Source organism: Cetorhinus maximus, chromosome 12 (assembly GCF_964194155.1).
Source record: "Cetorhinus maximus chromosome 12, sCetMax3.hap1.1, whole genome shotgun sequence".
Taxonomy (NCBI): Eukaryota; Metazoa; Chordata; class Chondrichthyes; order Lamniformes; family Cetorhinidae; genus Cetorhinus; species Cetorhinus maximus.
The window spans coordinates 84961868-84974789 of NC_135890.1; the positions used below are offsets into that span (position 1 = coordinate 84961868).

Genomic DNA, 12922 nt, shown 5'->3' on the forward strand with positions numbered 1-12922 from the left:
TGCCGACTGTGCATACATAAAATGCCTAACTTGTAACTTGTGATAGATCCTACCACTTGATCCACAACTCCGCATTTTGAAATGCCAAACTGCTGAAATGTTCCTTATTTTTAAAAGCAAAGACAGCTTAACCCCTATTGTGCAATCCGTTACAATTTTAATTATAATTTTTTACTGATAATTGATGTAAAATCTACACAGAATTACATAGGATATACAAAAGAGAACCTAGCCATTCTGCCAGACCATTCAATGCCAGCACTTATGTTCCACTTAAGCCTTCTCCTGTCTTTCCTCATCTAAATCTATCAGCATAACCCTCAATTTCCTTCTCTCTCATGTGCTTATTTAGTTTTCCCATTAAACACATCTATACTATTCACTTCAACTACTCCTGGTGGTAACAAGTTTCACATGCTCTCCACTCTTTGGGTAGTTTCTCCTGAATTCCCCATTGAATTTCCTGGTGACTATCTTATATTGATGGCTTCTTGTATTGCTCTTCCCCACAGGTGCAAACATTCTCGCTCTGTCCACTCTATCAAAAATTTTCATAACTTTAAAAACCTCCCTTAGGCTACCCCTCAGCCTTCTCTTTTTAAAGGCTGTTCATCTTTTCCCCAGTGGGTAGAACAAGGAAGGCTCCAAGTTCAATCTCCAGCCCATGGTGAGTTAACTGATCTCAGCTGGGGATGATGGTAGAGCTGTTATTGTTGGTCTCAGTATCCCTGCATTATGGCTGAGAAGATTAGTCAAATTTCTAGCTCCTGATCAAGATGTAGAAATGCTCGCTAAAAATGTGCATGTCCAGAAATCAGAATAAATCAGGAGTCTGGGCGATATTCTCCATGGTAACATAGCACACTTACTAGCCTCAAAGTAAAAACTGACCACTTGACCAACAGTCATAGAATCATAATCCAAGCAAGGAGTTAATTGTCTTTTGCACAGAAGAACAATTGGTAGTGAAAAAGAGAGGGGAAGGAGCAGGTAAAACTAGGCGAAATATGGAATGGTGAAAAACTCTGATATTCGTGTTGGTCAGAAATGAGGCATTTCAATTGGGCTCAGCCTGAGCTAGGGATGAGAAGTATTATCCATGGTTCCTGATGGCTATTCACTACCTCTGCTGAAAATGAATACCTGTGGAGACAGGCTCGTCAATTATCAAATAGTTGCAAATACCCGCTGTCTAGGCTCACACAAATATATGTTTTTATTCATTTGTGGGATATGAACATTGCTGGCAAGGTCAGTATTTATTGTCCATCCCCAATTGCCCTTGAGAGGGTGATGGTGAGCCACCTCCTTGAACTGTGTACATTCATAGTGCTGAAAGGGACAAAGTTCAGAAGATCATAAGATAAGAAATAGGAGTAGTAGGCCATTCAGCCCATCGAGCCTGCCATTAAGATCATGGCTGATCTGACTGTGGCCTTAACTCTGCTTTCCTGCCTGTCCCCATAACCTTTGACTACAATGTCAACAAAAATCTGTAACTCAGCCTGGAATATATTCATTGACCTAGCCTCCACTGCTCCCTATGGAAGAGAATTCCAAAGACTAAGGACCCTCAAGGGAAGAAATTCCTCCTCATCTTTGTTGTAAATGGGAGACCACTTATTTTTAAAAACAGTGCCTCCCTAGTTCTAGGTTCCCCCACTAGGGGAAAACATCCTCTCCGCATCTACCTTACCAAGACCCTTCAGAATCTTAATATTCAAAAATAAAATCACCCTCAACTCTTCTAAACTCCAGGAGTATAAGCTTAACCTTTCCTTATAAGTCAAACACTTCAACCCAGGAATCAGCCTAATGAATCTTCTCTGAACTGCTTCCAATGAATGCATATCCTACCTTGAGTGAGGAGGTTCCAGGGCTTTGACCCAGTGACAATGAAGGAATGGCAATATAGTTCCAAGTCAGAAAGATGTGTGACTTGGAGGTGGTGCCTTGTTCTTCTAGGTGGTAGCGGTCACTAGTTTGGAATGTGTGTCGAAGAAGCTTTGGCAAGTTGCTGCAGTGCATCTTGTAGGTAGTACACACTGCTGCCACTGTTGGAGGAAACGAATGTTGGTGGATGGAGTGCCGACAATGCGGGTTGCTTTGTTTTGGATGGTGTGGAGCTTCTTGAATGTTGTTCGAACTGCACTCACCCAGGTATTTGAATGAGGAATTGGAGAGCAATTGGGAGATAATATCATCACGATAAAGAGAGAGGAGAGGAGGAGAGAGAAAATTGGCAGAAGTACTGAGGACTTCCCCATCAGTATGACTTTGAAAAATTGATACTTTAAATAGATTTGATCAACTTCAACATGACACACTTTTGTTTCAGTTCATGTATTGAGAATACTTTTGTTCAAACAGCGATTACCTATGACATCATCTACAAGAATACTGCCCAGAAAACTTGAAGTGAAATATAATCAGAACAAGCCTGAGAGTCCATTAGGCCCAGCTTAAGAAGGGCTGGGGAAGAAACTAAACTGTTGCCCAATAATACTAATACTTCAAAGAAAATGTCAAAGTATTTCTTGGGACTGGTAGTAGTTACATCTATTCTCTTGCACTTGAAGTATGAAAAAATACCAGAATGGGAGGATGGCATCATTTGTTAGAGTTCCCACTGGTACCATCTCCGGCACCTTAACATACTGGATGCCAACAAGGTACTGTTGACCTTTACACCAGCAGAAATCAATCCCCAAGGATTGTTCCAAACTAAGATCAAAGTGATGCCCTCAAAAAATGCTAAGAGGGACTGAAACAGTATATTTTGTAGGCAGGCAGCAAACTAACACCGCATTTCCCCAATTAGCAGGCACCTAAAATAGCACTGACATTAAGTGTAGGCATACACAGACACTACATAAATTATCTGGTCTCAGGATCTCCTGTTGGGTCTGGCATTTTGGTTCCCACTCCACCATAGCTATAGCAGTGCTGGATGGCAGCTTTTTGGGCCCAGTGTCATTGATTGAAGAGCAATCCTGCCATTTTAACAGTGAATTTAATTCACCACTTTCCTTCTGCCAAGCATTGAAACAAATGATGCCCTTGGACACAACTGGGCTACTGACAAAGCAACAAATAATGACTACAACATTTAATTATTCTTCAGGGAGTTGATGTCAGAACTTATTTGAAGTTATAGAAACTTTGTGCTGCTGTAACAAACAATACGGGCATATTTATAAAATGAAAGGGAATTTCCATGGGAAAGAATTACCTCCTTAAAATCAAAACATCTTTTGAATCAGTGCCAGCAGTAATATGGTTGTGTACTCAATAATGGTGATTTCAGTGCAACAGCTGAATGCTTTCATTGAATGAAAAATATATTACACAAAGAAGCTCAAGATTCCTTAAGCAATGACTTTGCAAACTTACATTTTGTGATCTTCAAGCGGCCAGGGTATCAACTTCACAATATTGTGTCCTTGTGACCATGCAAAGTATGAGCCATCAGGGGAAAATGCCACACCCCAAGTCTCACAGCCGGATTTACAATCCAATTCATGAGATCTGTTGGGTATGAGCTTTGCCAACAAGAGAGACTCAGCTGCTGTAAAACAAAACATTACGCTGATTGTAACACAGGTACCTAACAGTCCCTCATTAAAATGTCCCCTACAACCAGCATGTCCCCTATAACCAGCAGATTACTGCCTCTTCACCCACAACGTGCACATTTTCAGATATTATAAAAGGAAGAATTAAAGTGTAAATAAGAAAAAAATCATAAAAACGCACAGTTCAAACATATTATCCTTTTGCAATTTCACCATTATGTTTCAATTTTCATTAAAAGACCTCTTAAAATACACAAAAAAATGCATGTCATTATTCCTCTATGCTCAGGTTAAATTATCTCAAGTGGAAAGTGAAAGTCACCCCTTAGTTCTTGTAGGAGCAAATTTAGTTTAAAATTAAAATCACTTTTCTTGGGTCATATTTGCTACTTGACTTGATTTGTTCATGCTTCCTTTAAACAGTCACAATCCAAAATTAACATCACAGTCAGATTCTTGTGATTCAATGAGGCATTGCTCACATCTTCTGCCCCTTCACTTTCTAAAACATTATGTAGCTAGTGTCAGAGATTGGCTGAAGCCTCTCTGAATCAGAACCCTTAGACACCAATTCCTGCACTTTTATCTGTTTTTGTTTTGGAAAAATTATCAAGAGGAGGAATTTTAGCATGAGGGAATGAAACTCTTTCCACTTCAGTCACCCAGAATCAATATTGAGCACTTTGGCAGAGGTATAGCACAGTGAGATCTAAGAGTCAAGCTCTCTTGACTCTGTCCAACAAGGTGCATCAGCTCTAACTTTAGAAGAGCAATCCTGCTGCCCAGCGTAGCTTTAAAAAAAAATTCCAAGCACATTTCACCCTTACAGACAGAACGTTAAAAAAATGGAGTCATGTGCAGCAAGAAAATTTGTCCCCTCGCTATCCATTCACAGCAAAACATTTATTATCTTGAGGAGCTGCTAATTACAATGTCATCCACAGTTCAGTATAGTCTTAGAGTCAGAAGGTTGCAAGGTCATGCCCCCCTCCAGATATTAGAGCTTATAATCAAAGTTGACACTCCAGTGTAGCTGAGAGAGACTGTGGGAGTGTCAAAGCTCTGCCAATCCAACCTATTTCAGAAAGAAAGACTTGCATTTATATACCACTGTTCACGCCCAGATGACACCTTAAAGTTCTTCCTTCCACAGCTTCCAACCTGATAGTCGCCCAACCTCGCTTCTACCTCCTACCCAAAATCCACGAACAGGACTGTCCCGGCAGACCGATCGTGTCAGCCTGTTCCTGCCCCACGGAACTCATTTCTCGCTTTCTTGACTCCCTTCTCTCTCCCCTTGTTCAGTCCCTTCCAACCTACATCTGTGATTCCTCCGACACCTTACGTCACATCAACAATTTCCAGTTCCCTGGCCCCAACCGCAACCTCTTCACCATGGACGTCCAATCCCTCTACATGTCCATCCCCCACCAGGATGGTCTGAGGGTTCTCAGCTTCTTCCTCGAACAGAGGCCCGAACAATCCCCATCCACCACTAGTCTCCTCCGTCTGGCTGAACTTGTTCTCACACTGAATAATTTCTCCTTTAACTCCTCTCACTTCCTCCAAATAAAAGGTGTGGCTATGGGTACCCGCATGGGCCCCAGCTATGCCTGTCTCTTTATGGGGTATGTGGAACAGTCCTTGTTCCAGTCCTACTCCGGCCCGCTCCCACAACTCTTTCTCCGGTACATCGATGATTACTTCGGTGCTGCTTCATGCTCTCGTCGGGACCTGGAAAAATTTATTAATTTTGCTTCCAATCTCCACCCCTCCATCATCTTCACATGGTCCATCTCTGAAACTTCCCTTCCCTTCCTTGACCTCTCTGTCTCAATTTCTGGCGATAGACTGTCCACCAATATCCATTACGAGCCTACTGACTCCCACAGCTACCTCGACTACAGCTCCTCACACCCCGCTTCCTGTAAGGACTCCATCCCATTCTCTCAGTTCCTTCACCTCCGTCGCAGCTGTTCTGATGATGCTACCTTCAAAAACAGTTCCTCTGACATGTCCTCCTTCTTCCTTAACCGAGGTTTTCCACCCACGGTAGTTGACAGGGCCCTCAACCGTGTCCAGCCCATTTCCCATGCATCCGCCCTCACGCCTTCTCCTCCCTCCCAGAAACATGATAGGGTCCCCTTTGTCCTCACTTATCACCCCACCAGCCTCCGCATTCAAAGGATCATCCTCCGCCATTTCCACCAACTCCAGCATGATGCCACCACCAAACACATCTTTCCTTCATCCCCCCGGCGGCATTCCGTAGGGATTGTTCCCTCCGTGACACCCTGGTCCACTCCTCCATCATCCCCTACTCCTCAACTCCCTCCTACGGCACCTCCCCATGCAAACGCAAGATATGCAACACCTGCCCCTTCACTTCCTCTCTCCTCACCGTCCAAGGGCCCAAACACTCCTTTCAAGTGAAGCAGCATTTCACTTGCATTTCCTTCAACTTAATCTACTGCATTAGTTGCTCCCAATGTGGTTTCCTCTACATTGGAGAGACCAAACGCAGACTGGGTGACCGCTTTGCAGAACACCTTTGGTCTGTCCGCAAGCATCACCCAGACCTCCCTGTCGCTTGCCATTTTAACACTCCACCCTGCTCTCTTGCCCACATGTCTGTCCTTGGCTTGCTGCATTGTTCCAGTGAAGCTCAACGCAAACTGGAGGAACAGCACCTCATCTTCCGACTAGGCACTTTACAGCCTTCCGGACTGAATATTGAGTTCAACAATTTTAGATCTTAAACTCCCTCCTCCATCCCCACCCCCTTTCCGTTTCTTCCCCCTCCTTTTTGTTTTTTTCCAGTAATTTATATAGATTTTTCTTTTCCCACCTATTTCCATTATTTTTAATGTATTCCACCGATCATTTATCTCTACCTTTTATGCCCTTTTAGTCTTATTTCACCCCACCCCCACTAGAGCTATCTGTACCTTGCTTGTCCTGCTATCCATTCTTAATTAGCACATTCTTTTAGATAATATCACCACCTTCAACACCTTTGTTCTTTTGTCTGTGACATCTTTTGGTTATCTCCTTCTATCACTGCTTGCTTGTCCCAACAACCACCCCCCCCCCAACTCTCTCCCTCCCCGCCCCCCCCCACTCTCTCCCCCCCCCCCACCACCCCCACCCAAAACCAGCTTATATTTCACCCCTCTCCTACTTTTACTTAGTTCTGTTGAAGGGTCATGAGGACTCGAAACGTCAACTGTGCTCTTCTCCACCGATGCTGCCAAACCTGCTGAGTTTTTCTAGGTTTTTTTTTGACACCTCAAAGCATTTTACAGCCAATGAAGTGCTTTTGAAATGTAGTCACTGTTGTAATGTAGGGAATGTATGGACCACTTTGCATACAGCAAGCTCCCACAAACAGCAAAGTGAAAATGACCAGAAAATCTGTTTAGATGTTAACTGAGGGATAAACATTGGCCAGGGCACCAGGGAGAACACCCCTGCTCTTTGAAATACTGCCATGGGAGAGGGTAGACAGGGTTTCAGTACTGCCTCTCATCCGAAAGACTGTACCTCCCACAGTGCAGCACTCTCTCAATACTGTGGAGTGTCAGTCTAGAATTTATGCTCAAGTCTCTGGAGTGGGACTTGAACCCATAACGTGACTCAATAGCATCTACGGAGCCTTGGTTGACAACTGATTGTTGTATGAGCTCGCGTGTTTGGCAAGCACTTTCTAAAAACAAGGGCAGCGTCTCTTTGAGGCGGAACACCTGCAATTATTTAACTATTCGATTGACACGGAGACTCCAATGACGCGACCACGTATCACAAAAGCCTCAATGTGTGTTTGAACCTTTCTGAGCTTCCTGTGCATGGTTACAATGTAAACAAGCCATTCGGAGGTATAGAGAGTGATTCCCTGAAACTTGTCCTTGCAGCGTTCACTCACCTGCACGCTGGGGGCTGCAATCTGTCGATCCGTCCATCAATACAGCAGACAGTTATCAGGCTGTGTCCTCATAGAGCAAACAGTGAATCCACATTTTGTATTGTCTCGGTCTCAACGCAGCTTTAACTCGTCCCCCTTTCTCCAATCCATTCCGGGTTTTATTTAAAAAAATACAATTTTCCAGGCTGTCTCAACACCAGTGACTATCTGGTGTCTGGCTGTGTTTGGAAACTGGACACAGGTTACATTGCACCAGCTGCTACTGCTCCCAAAACCAACAGCTGAGCGCAGCCCGGACCCTCCCTGTAACCAGCTGAGCAGCACCACGTGACCCTCTCCCTACTGCCCCCTTGCAGCAAGGAGGACCAAATAAATGAATTTTATTCATTTCAATTTCTCCCCCATCAACTCCTCAGGTTCACAGTCAATTAATTACTTTTTGAAGTGTAATTGCCATTCTTGGTGTCAGCCTTGGCTCAATGGTAGCACTTCTACATGGAAGACCATGGGTTAAAGTCCTGCTCCAGAGACTTGGCACGCTAAATCTAGGTGCACACTCTAATGCTGTACTGAGGGAGTGTCACACTGTCAAAGGTCCTGTCTTTTAGATGAGATACTGAACTGAAGCCCCATCTGTCCTCTTAGCTACACGTAAAAGATTCCAGTGCAGCATTTGAAGAGGACTGGGGGTGTTTTCCCCAATGTCCTGGCCAATATTTATCCATCAATCAATATTGTTAAAAAAAAAGACTGAACTGGTCATTGTCATATTTCTGTTTGTGGATCGGTGCCATGCACAAAATGGAAGCCATAATTCCTGCACTCCAACCTTCAAATAATGCAATAGCATCTTTTTTACCTCCCTAACCACAATGCCTTGCTACAACATCCCTTCCAAAGATGATCTTTCACAAACAATCCTCAGTACTGGATCAAATCTACTTATTTCATCCATCTCTATGTCTTGCATCTAGCCTCCACGCATTCTAGAATCGCAGAATAGTTACAGCACAGAAGAAGGTCACTTTGTTGTGCCCATACTGTTCTCTGTAGGAGCAATTTAGCTAGTCCCACTCCCTGCCCTTTCCCTGTAGCCCTGCAAGTTTTTTCTTTTCAGGTGCTTATCCCGATCCCTTTTGAAAGACATGATTGAACCTGTCTCCACCACACTCTCAGGCTGTGCATGCCAGATCCTAATCATTCACTGCATTAAAATATGTTTCCTCATATCACTGTTGGTTCTTTTGCAAATATCTTAAATCAGTGTCCTCTGCTTCCTTTCTACCAATGCGAATAGTTCCTCTACTTATTTTGAACATCTCTATTAATCTCCTCTAAACCTCTTCTCTAATGTGAACCCCAGCCCCTCCAAACTATCCATGTAACTGAAGACCCTTATCCCTGGAACTATTCTTCTAAATCGTTTCTGCACCCTCTCTAAAGCCTTCACATCCTTCCGAAAGTGTGGTGACCAGAATTGGACACAATACCGCAGCTGAGGCTGAACCAGTGTTTTATAAAGGGTCATCATAACTTCCTTGCTTTTGTACTCCATGCAACTATTTATAAAGTCCAGGATAGGTATCCCTTTTTGATCACTTTTTCAGCTTGCACTGCTACCTTCAATGATTAACATAGAAAACATAGAAAATAGGAGTAGGCCATTCAGCCCTTCAAGCCTGCTCTGCCATTCATTATGATCATGGCTGATCATCCAACTCAATAGCCTGCTCCCGCTTTCTCCCCATACCCTTTGATCCCTTTCACCCCAAGAGCTATATCTAACTCCTTCTTGAAAACATACTATGTTCTGGCCTCAACTACTTTCTGTGGTAGCGAATTCCATAGGCTCACCACTCTCTGGGTGAAGAAATTTCTCCTCATCTCAGTCCTAAATGGTCTAGCCCATATCCTCAGACTGTGACCCCTGGTTCTGGACTCCCCCACCATCGGGAACATCCTTCCTGCATCTGCCCTGTCTAGTCCTGTTAGAATTTTATAGGTTTCTATGAGAATCCCCCCTCATTCTTCGGAACTCCAGCGAATATTATCCTAACCGACTCAATCTCTCCTCATATGTCAGTCCCAGGAATCAGTCTGGTAAACCTTCGCTGCACTCCCTCTATAGCAAGAACATCCTTCCTCAGCTAAGGAGACCAAAACTGCACACAATATTCCAGGTGTGGTCTCACCAAGGCCCTGTATAATTGCAGCAAGACATCCCTGCTCCTGTATTAGAATCCTCTCGCTATGAAGGCCAACATACCAATTGCCTTCTTTACCGCCTGCTGCACCTGCATGCTTACCTTCAGTGAAGTCTCATTGCACATTCCCCTCTCTCAATTTAAAGCCATTCAGATAATAATCTGCCTTCCTGTTTTTGCTACCAAAGTGGATAACCTCACATTTATCCACATTATACTGCACATGCCATGCATTTGCCCACTCACTCAGCTTGTCCAAATCACACTGAAGCATCTCTGCATCCTCCTCACAGCTCACCCTCCCACCCAGCTTTGTGTCATCTGCAAATTTGGAGATTTTTTACATTTAGTTCCCTCAGCTAAATCATTAATATATATTGTGAATAGCTGGGGTCCCAGCACTGATCCCTGCGGTGACCCACTAGTCACTGCCTGCCATTCGGAAAAAGACCCGTTTATTCCTACTCTTTGTTTCCTGTCTGCCATCCAGTTTTCTATCCATCTCAATACATTACCCCCAATCCCATACACTTTAACTTTACACGCTAATCTCTTATGTGGGACTTTGTCGAAAGCCTTCTGAAAGTCCAAATAAACCACATCCACTGCCTCCCCCTCATCACTCTACTAGTTACATTCTCGAAAAATTCCAGTAGATCTGTCAAGCACGATTTCCCTTTCATAAACCCACTGTTTTCCAAGTGCTCAGCTATTAAATCTTTTATAATGGACTCTAGAATTATCCCCACTACCAATGTCAGGCTGACTGGTCTATAATTCCCTGTTTTCTCTCTACCTCCCTTTTTAAATAGTGGGGTTACATTAGCTACCCTCCAATCTGTAGGAACTGTTCCAGTGTCTATAGCTATCGGAAGATGACCACCAATGCATCCACTATTTCTAGGGCCACTTCCTTAATTACTCTGGGATGTAGATTATCAGGCCCTGGGGATTTATCGGCCTTCAATCCCATCAATTTCCCCAACACCATTTCCCTACTAACACTGATTTCTTTCAGTTCCTCCCTCTCATTAAACCCTGTGTTCCCCAACATTTCTGGTATGTTATTTGTGTCCTCCTTTGTGAAGATAGAAAGATATTTAGTTGGTCAGCCATTTCTTTGTTCCCCATTATAAATTCCCCTGTTTCAGACTGTAAGGGACCTTACATTTTTCTTCACCAATCTTTTTCTCTTCACATACCTACAGAAACTTTTACGGTCAGTTTTTATGTTCCCTGCAAGCTTACTCTCGTACTCTATTTTTCCCTTCTTAATCAATCCCTTGGCCCTCCTTTGCTGAATTCTAAAGTGCTCCCAATCCTCAGGTCTGTTGTTTTTTCTGGCCAATTTGTATGCCTTTTTCTTGGATCTAATACTATCTCTAATTTCCCTTGTAAGCCATGGTTTGGCCACCTTTCCTGTTTTACTTCTGTGCCAGACAGGAATAAACAATTGTTGCAGTTCACCCATGCGCTCTTTGAATGTTTGCCATTGCCTATCCACCATCATCCCATTAAGTAATGTTTCCCAATCCATCATAGCCAACACGTGCCTCATACCATCGTAGTTTCCTTTATTAAGATTCAGGACACTAGTCTCATAATTAATTACGTCACTCTCCATCTTGATGAAGAATTCTATCGTATTATGGTAGCTCATCCCCAAGGGGCCTCACACAACTAGATTGCCAATTATTCCTTTCTCATTACAAAATACCCAGTCTAGGATGGCATGTTCTCTAGTTGATTCCTCAAAGTATTGGTCCAGAAAACCATCCTGTATACACTCCAGGAATTCCTCCTCTACAGTATTGTTACTAATTTGATTTGCCCAATCTATATGCAAATTAAAGTCACCCATAATTACAGATGTTTCTTTATTGCATACATCTCTAATTTCCTGTTTAATGCCATTCCCAACATCACTACAGTGTGGGGGTCTGTATACAACCCCAACTAACGTTTTTTGCCCCTTAGAGTTTCTCAGCTCTACCCATACAGATTCCACATCATCGGAGCTAATATCTTTCCTCACTATTGCGTTAATTTCCTCTTTAACCAGCAGTGCAACTCCATTGCCTTTTCCTTTTTGTCTGTCCTTCCTAAATACTGAATATCCCTGGATGTTCAGTTCCCATCCCTGGTCACCCTGCAGTCATATCTCCGTAATCCTGACTATGTCATACCTGTTTATATCTATTTGCGCGGTTAATTCATCCACTTTATTGCGAATGCTCCTCGCGTAAAGGCACAAAGCCTTAAGGCTTGTCTTTTTAACATTACTTGTCCCATTCCCACTATTTTTCACTGAGGCCCTGTTTGATTATTGCCCTTGATTTCTCTGCTTATAACTTTTCTTATTCCCCTTTCTGTCTTTTGTTCTTGTCCTTGATTCCCCCTCTTCTGACTCCTTGCATAGGTTCCCATCCCCCTGCCATTTTAGTTTAAACCCTCCCCAACCACTCAAGCAAATATTCCCCCTAGGACATCAGTCCCGGTCCTGACCAGGTGTTACCGTCCAGTTTATACTGGTCCCACCTCCCCCAGAACCAGTCCCAATGTCCCAGGAATCTGAAACCCTCCCCCTCACACCATCTTTTCAGCCGTGTATTCATCCGATATATCCTGCTGTTTCTACTCTGACTATCAGGTGGCACTGGTAGTACTCCTGAGATCACTACCTTTGAGGTCCTACTTTTCAACTTACTTCCTAAGTCCCTAAATTCTGCTTTTAGGACCTCACCCCTTTTTTTAACTGTGTCGTTTATACCAATGTGCACTACGACCACTGGCTGTTCACCCTCCCCTTTCAGAATGTCTTGTAGCCGCTCTGAGACATCCTTGACCCTAGCACCAGGGAGGCAAGATACCATCCTGGAGTCTCGTTTGCAGCCACAGGAACTCCTACCTATTCTCCTTACAATTGAATCCCCTATAACTATTGCATTCCCACACTTTTTACTCCTCCCCTGTGCAGCAGAGCCAACCATGGTGCAACGAATTTGGCTGTTGCTGCTTTCCCCTGAGAGGCCATTCCCCTCAACAGTATCCAAAGCAGTATATCTGTTTTGCAGATTAGTGCACACATACCCCACCAGGTCTCTCCGTTAATGCGCCCCTTTAGAATTGTACCTTTAGGAATATTGCCTCGCCTTGTTCTTCCCGTCAAAATGTATCTCTTCATACTTCTCTGTATTAAATTTCACCCACCATGTGTCCTG

General features: G+C 43.6%; 1 protein-coding gene across 2 annotated transcripts in view; it reads right to left on the minus strand.

Annotated features, from left to right (window-relative positions):
- Positions 1 to 7831, minus strand: part of wsb2 (WD repeat and SOCS box containing 2) — a 28676-nt gene extending 20845 nt beyond the window's left edge. The window contains exons 1-2 of one of the 2 annotated variants that reach the window (XM_078554023.1): positions 7498 to 7831; positions 3394 to 3568 (exon numbers count right to left, since the gene is read on the minus strand). In XM_078554023.1, coding sequence (XP_078410149.1) covers positions 3394 to 3568; positions 7498 to 7534 — 212 coding nt within the window. In that variant the 5' untranslated portion in view covers positions 7535 to 7831. The remainder of the gene's footprint in view (positions 1 to 3393; positions 3569 to 7497) is intronic. The other variant, XM_078554024.1, reaches the window with a different exon arrangement.
- Between the last annotated feature and the right edge of the window lie 5091 nt (positions 7832 to 12922).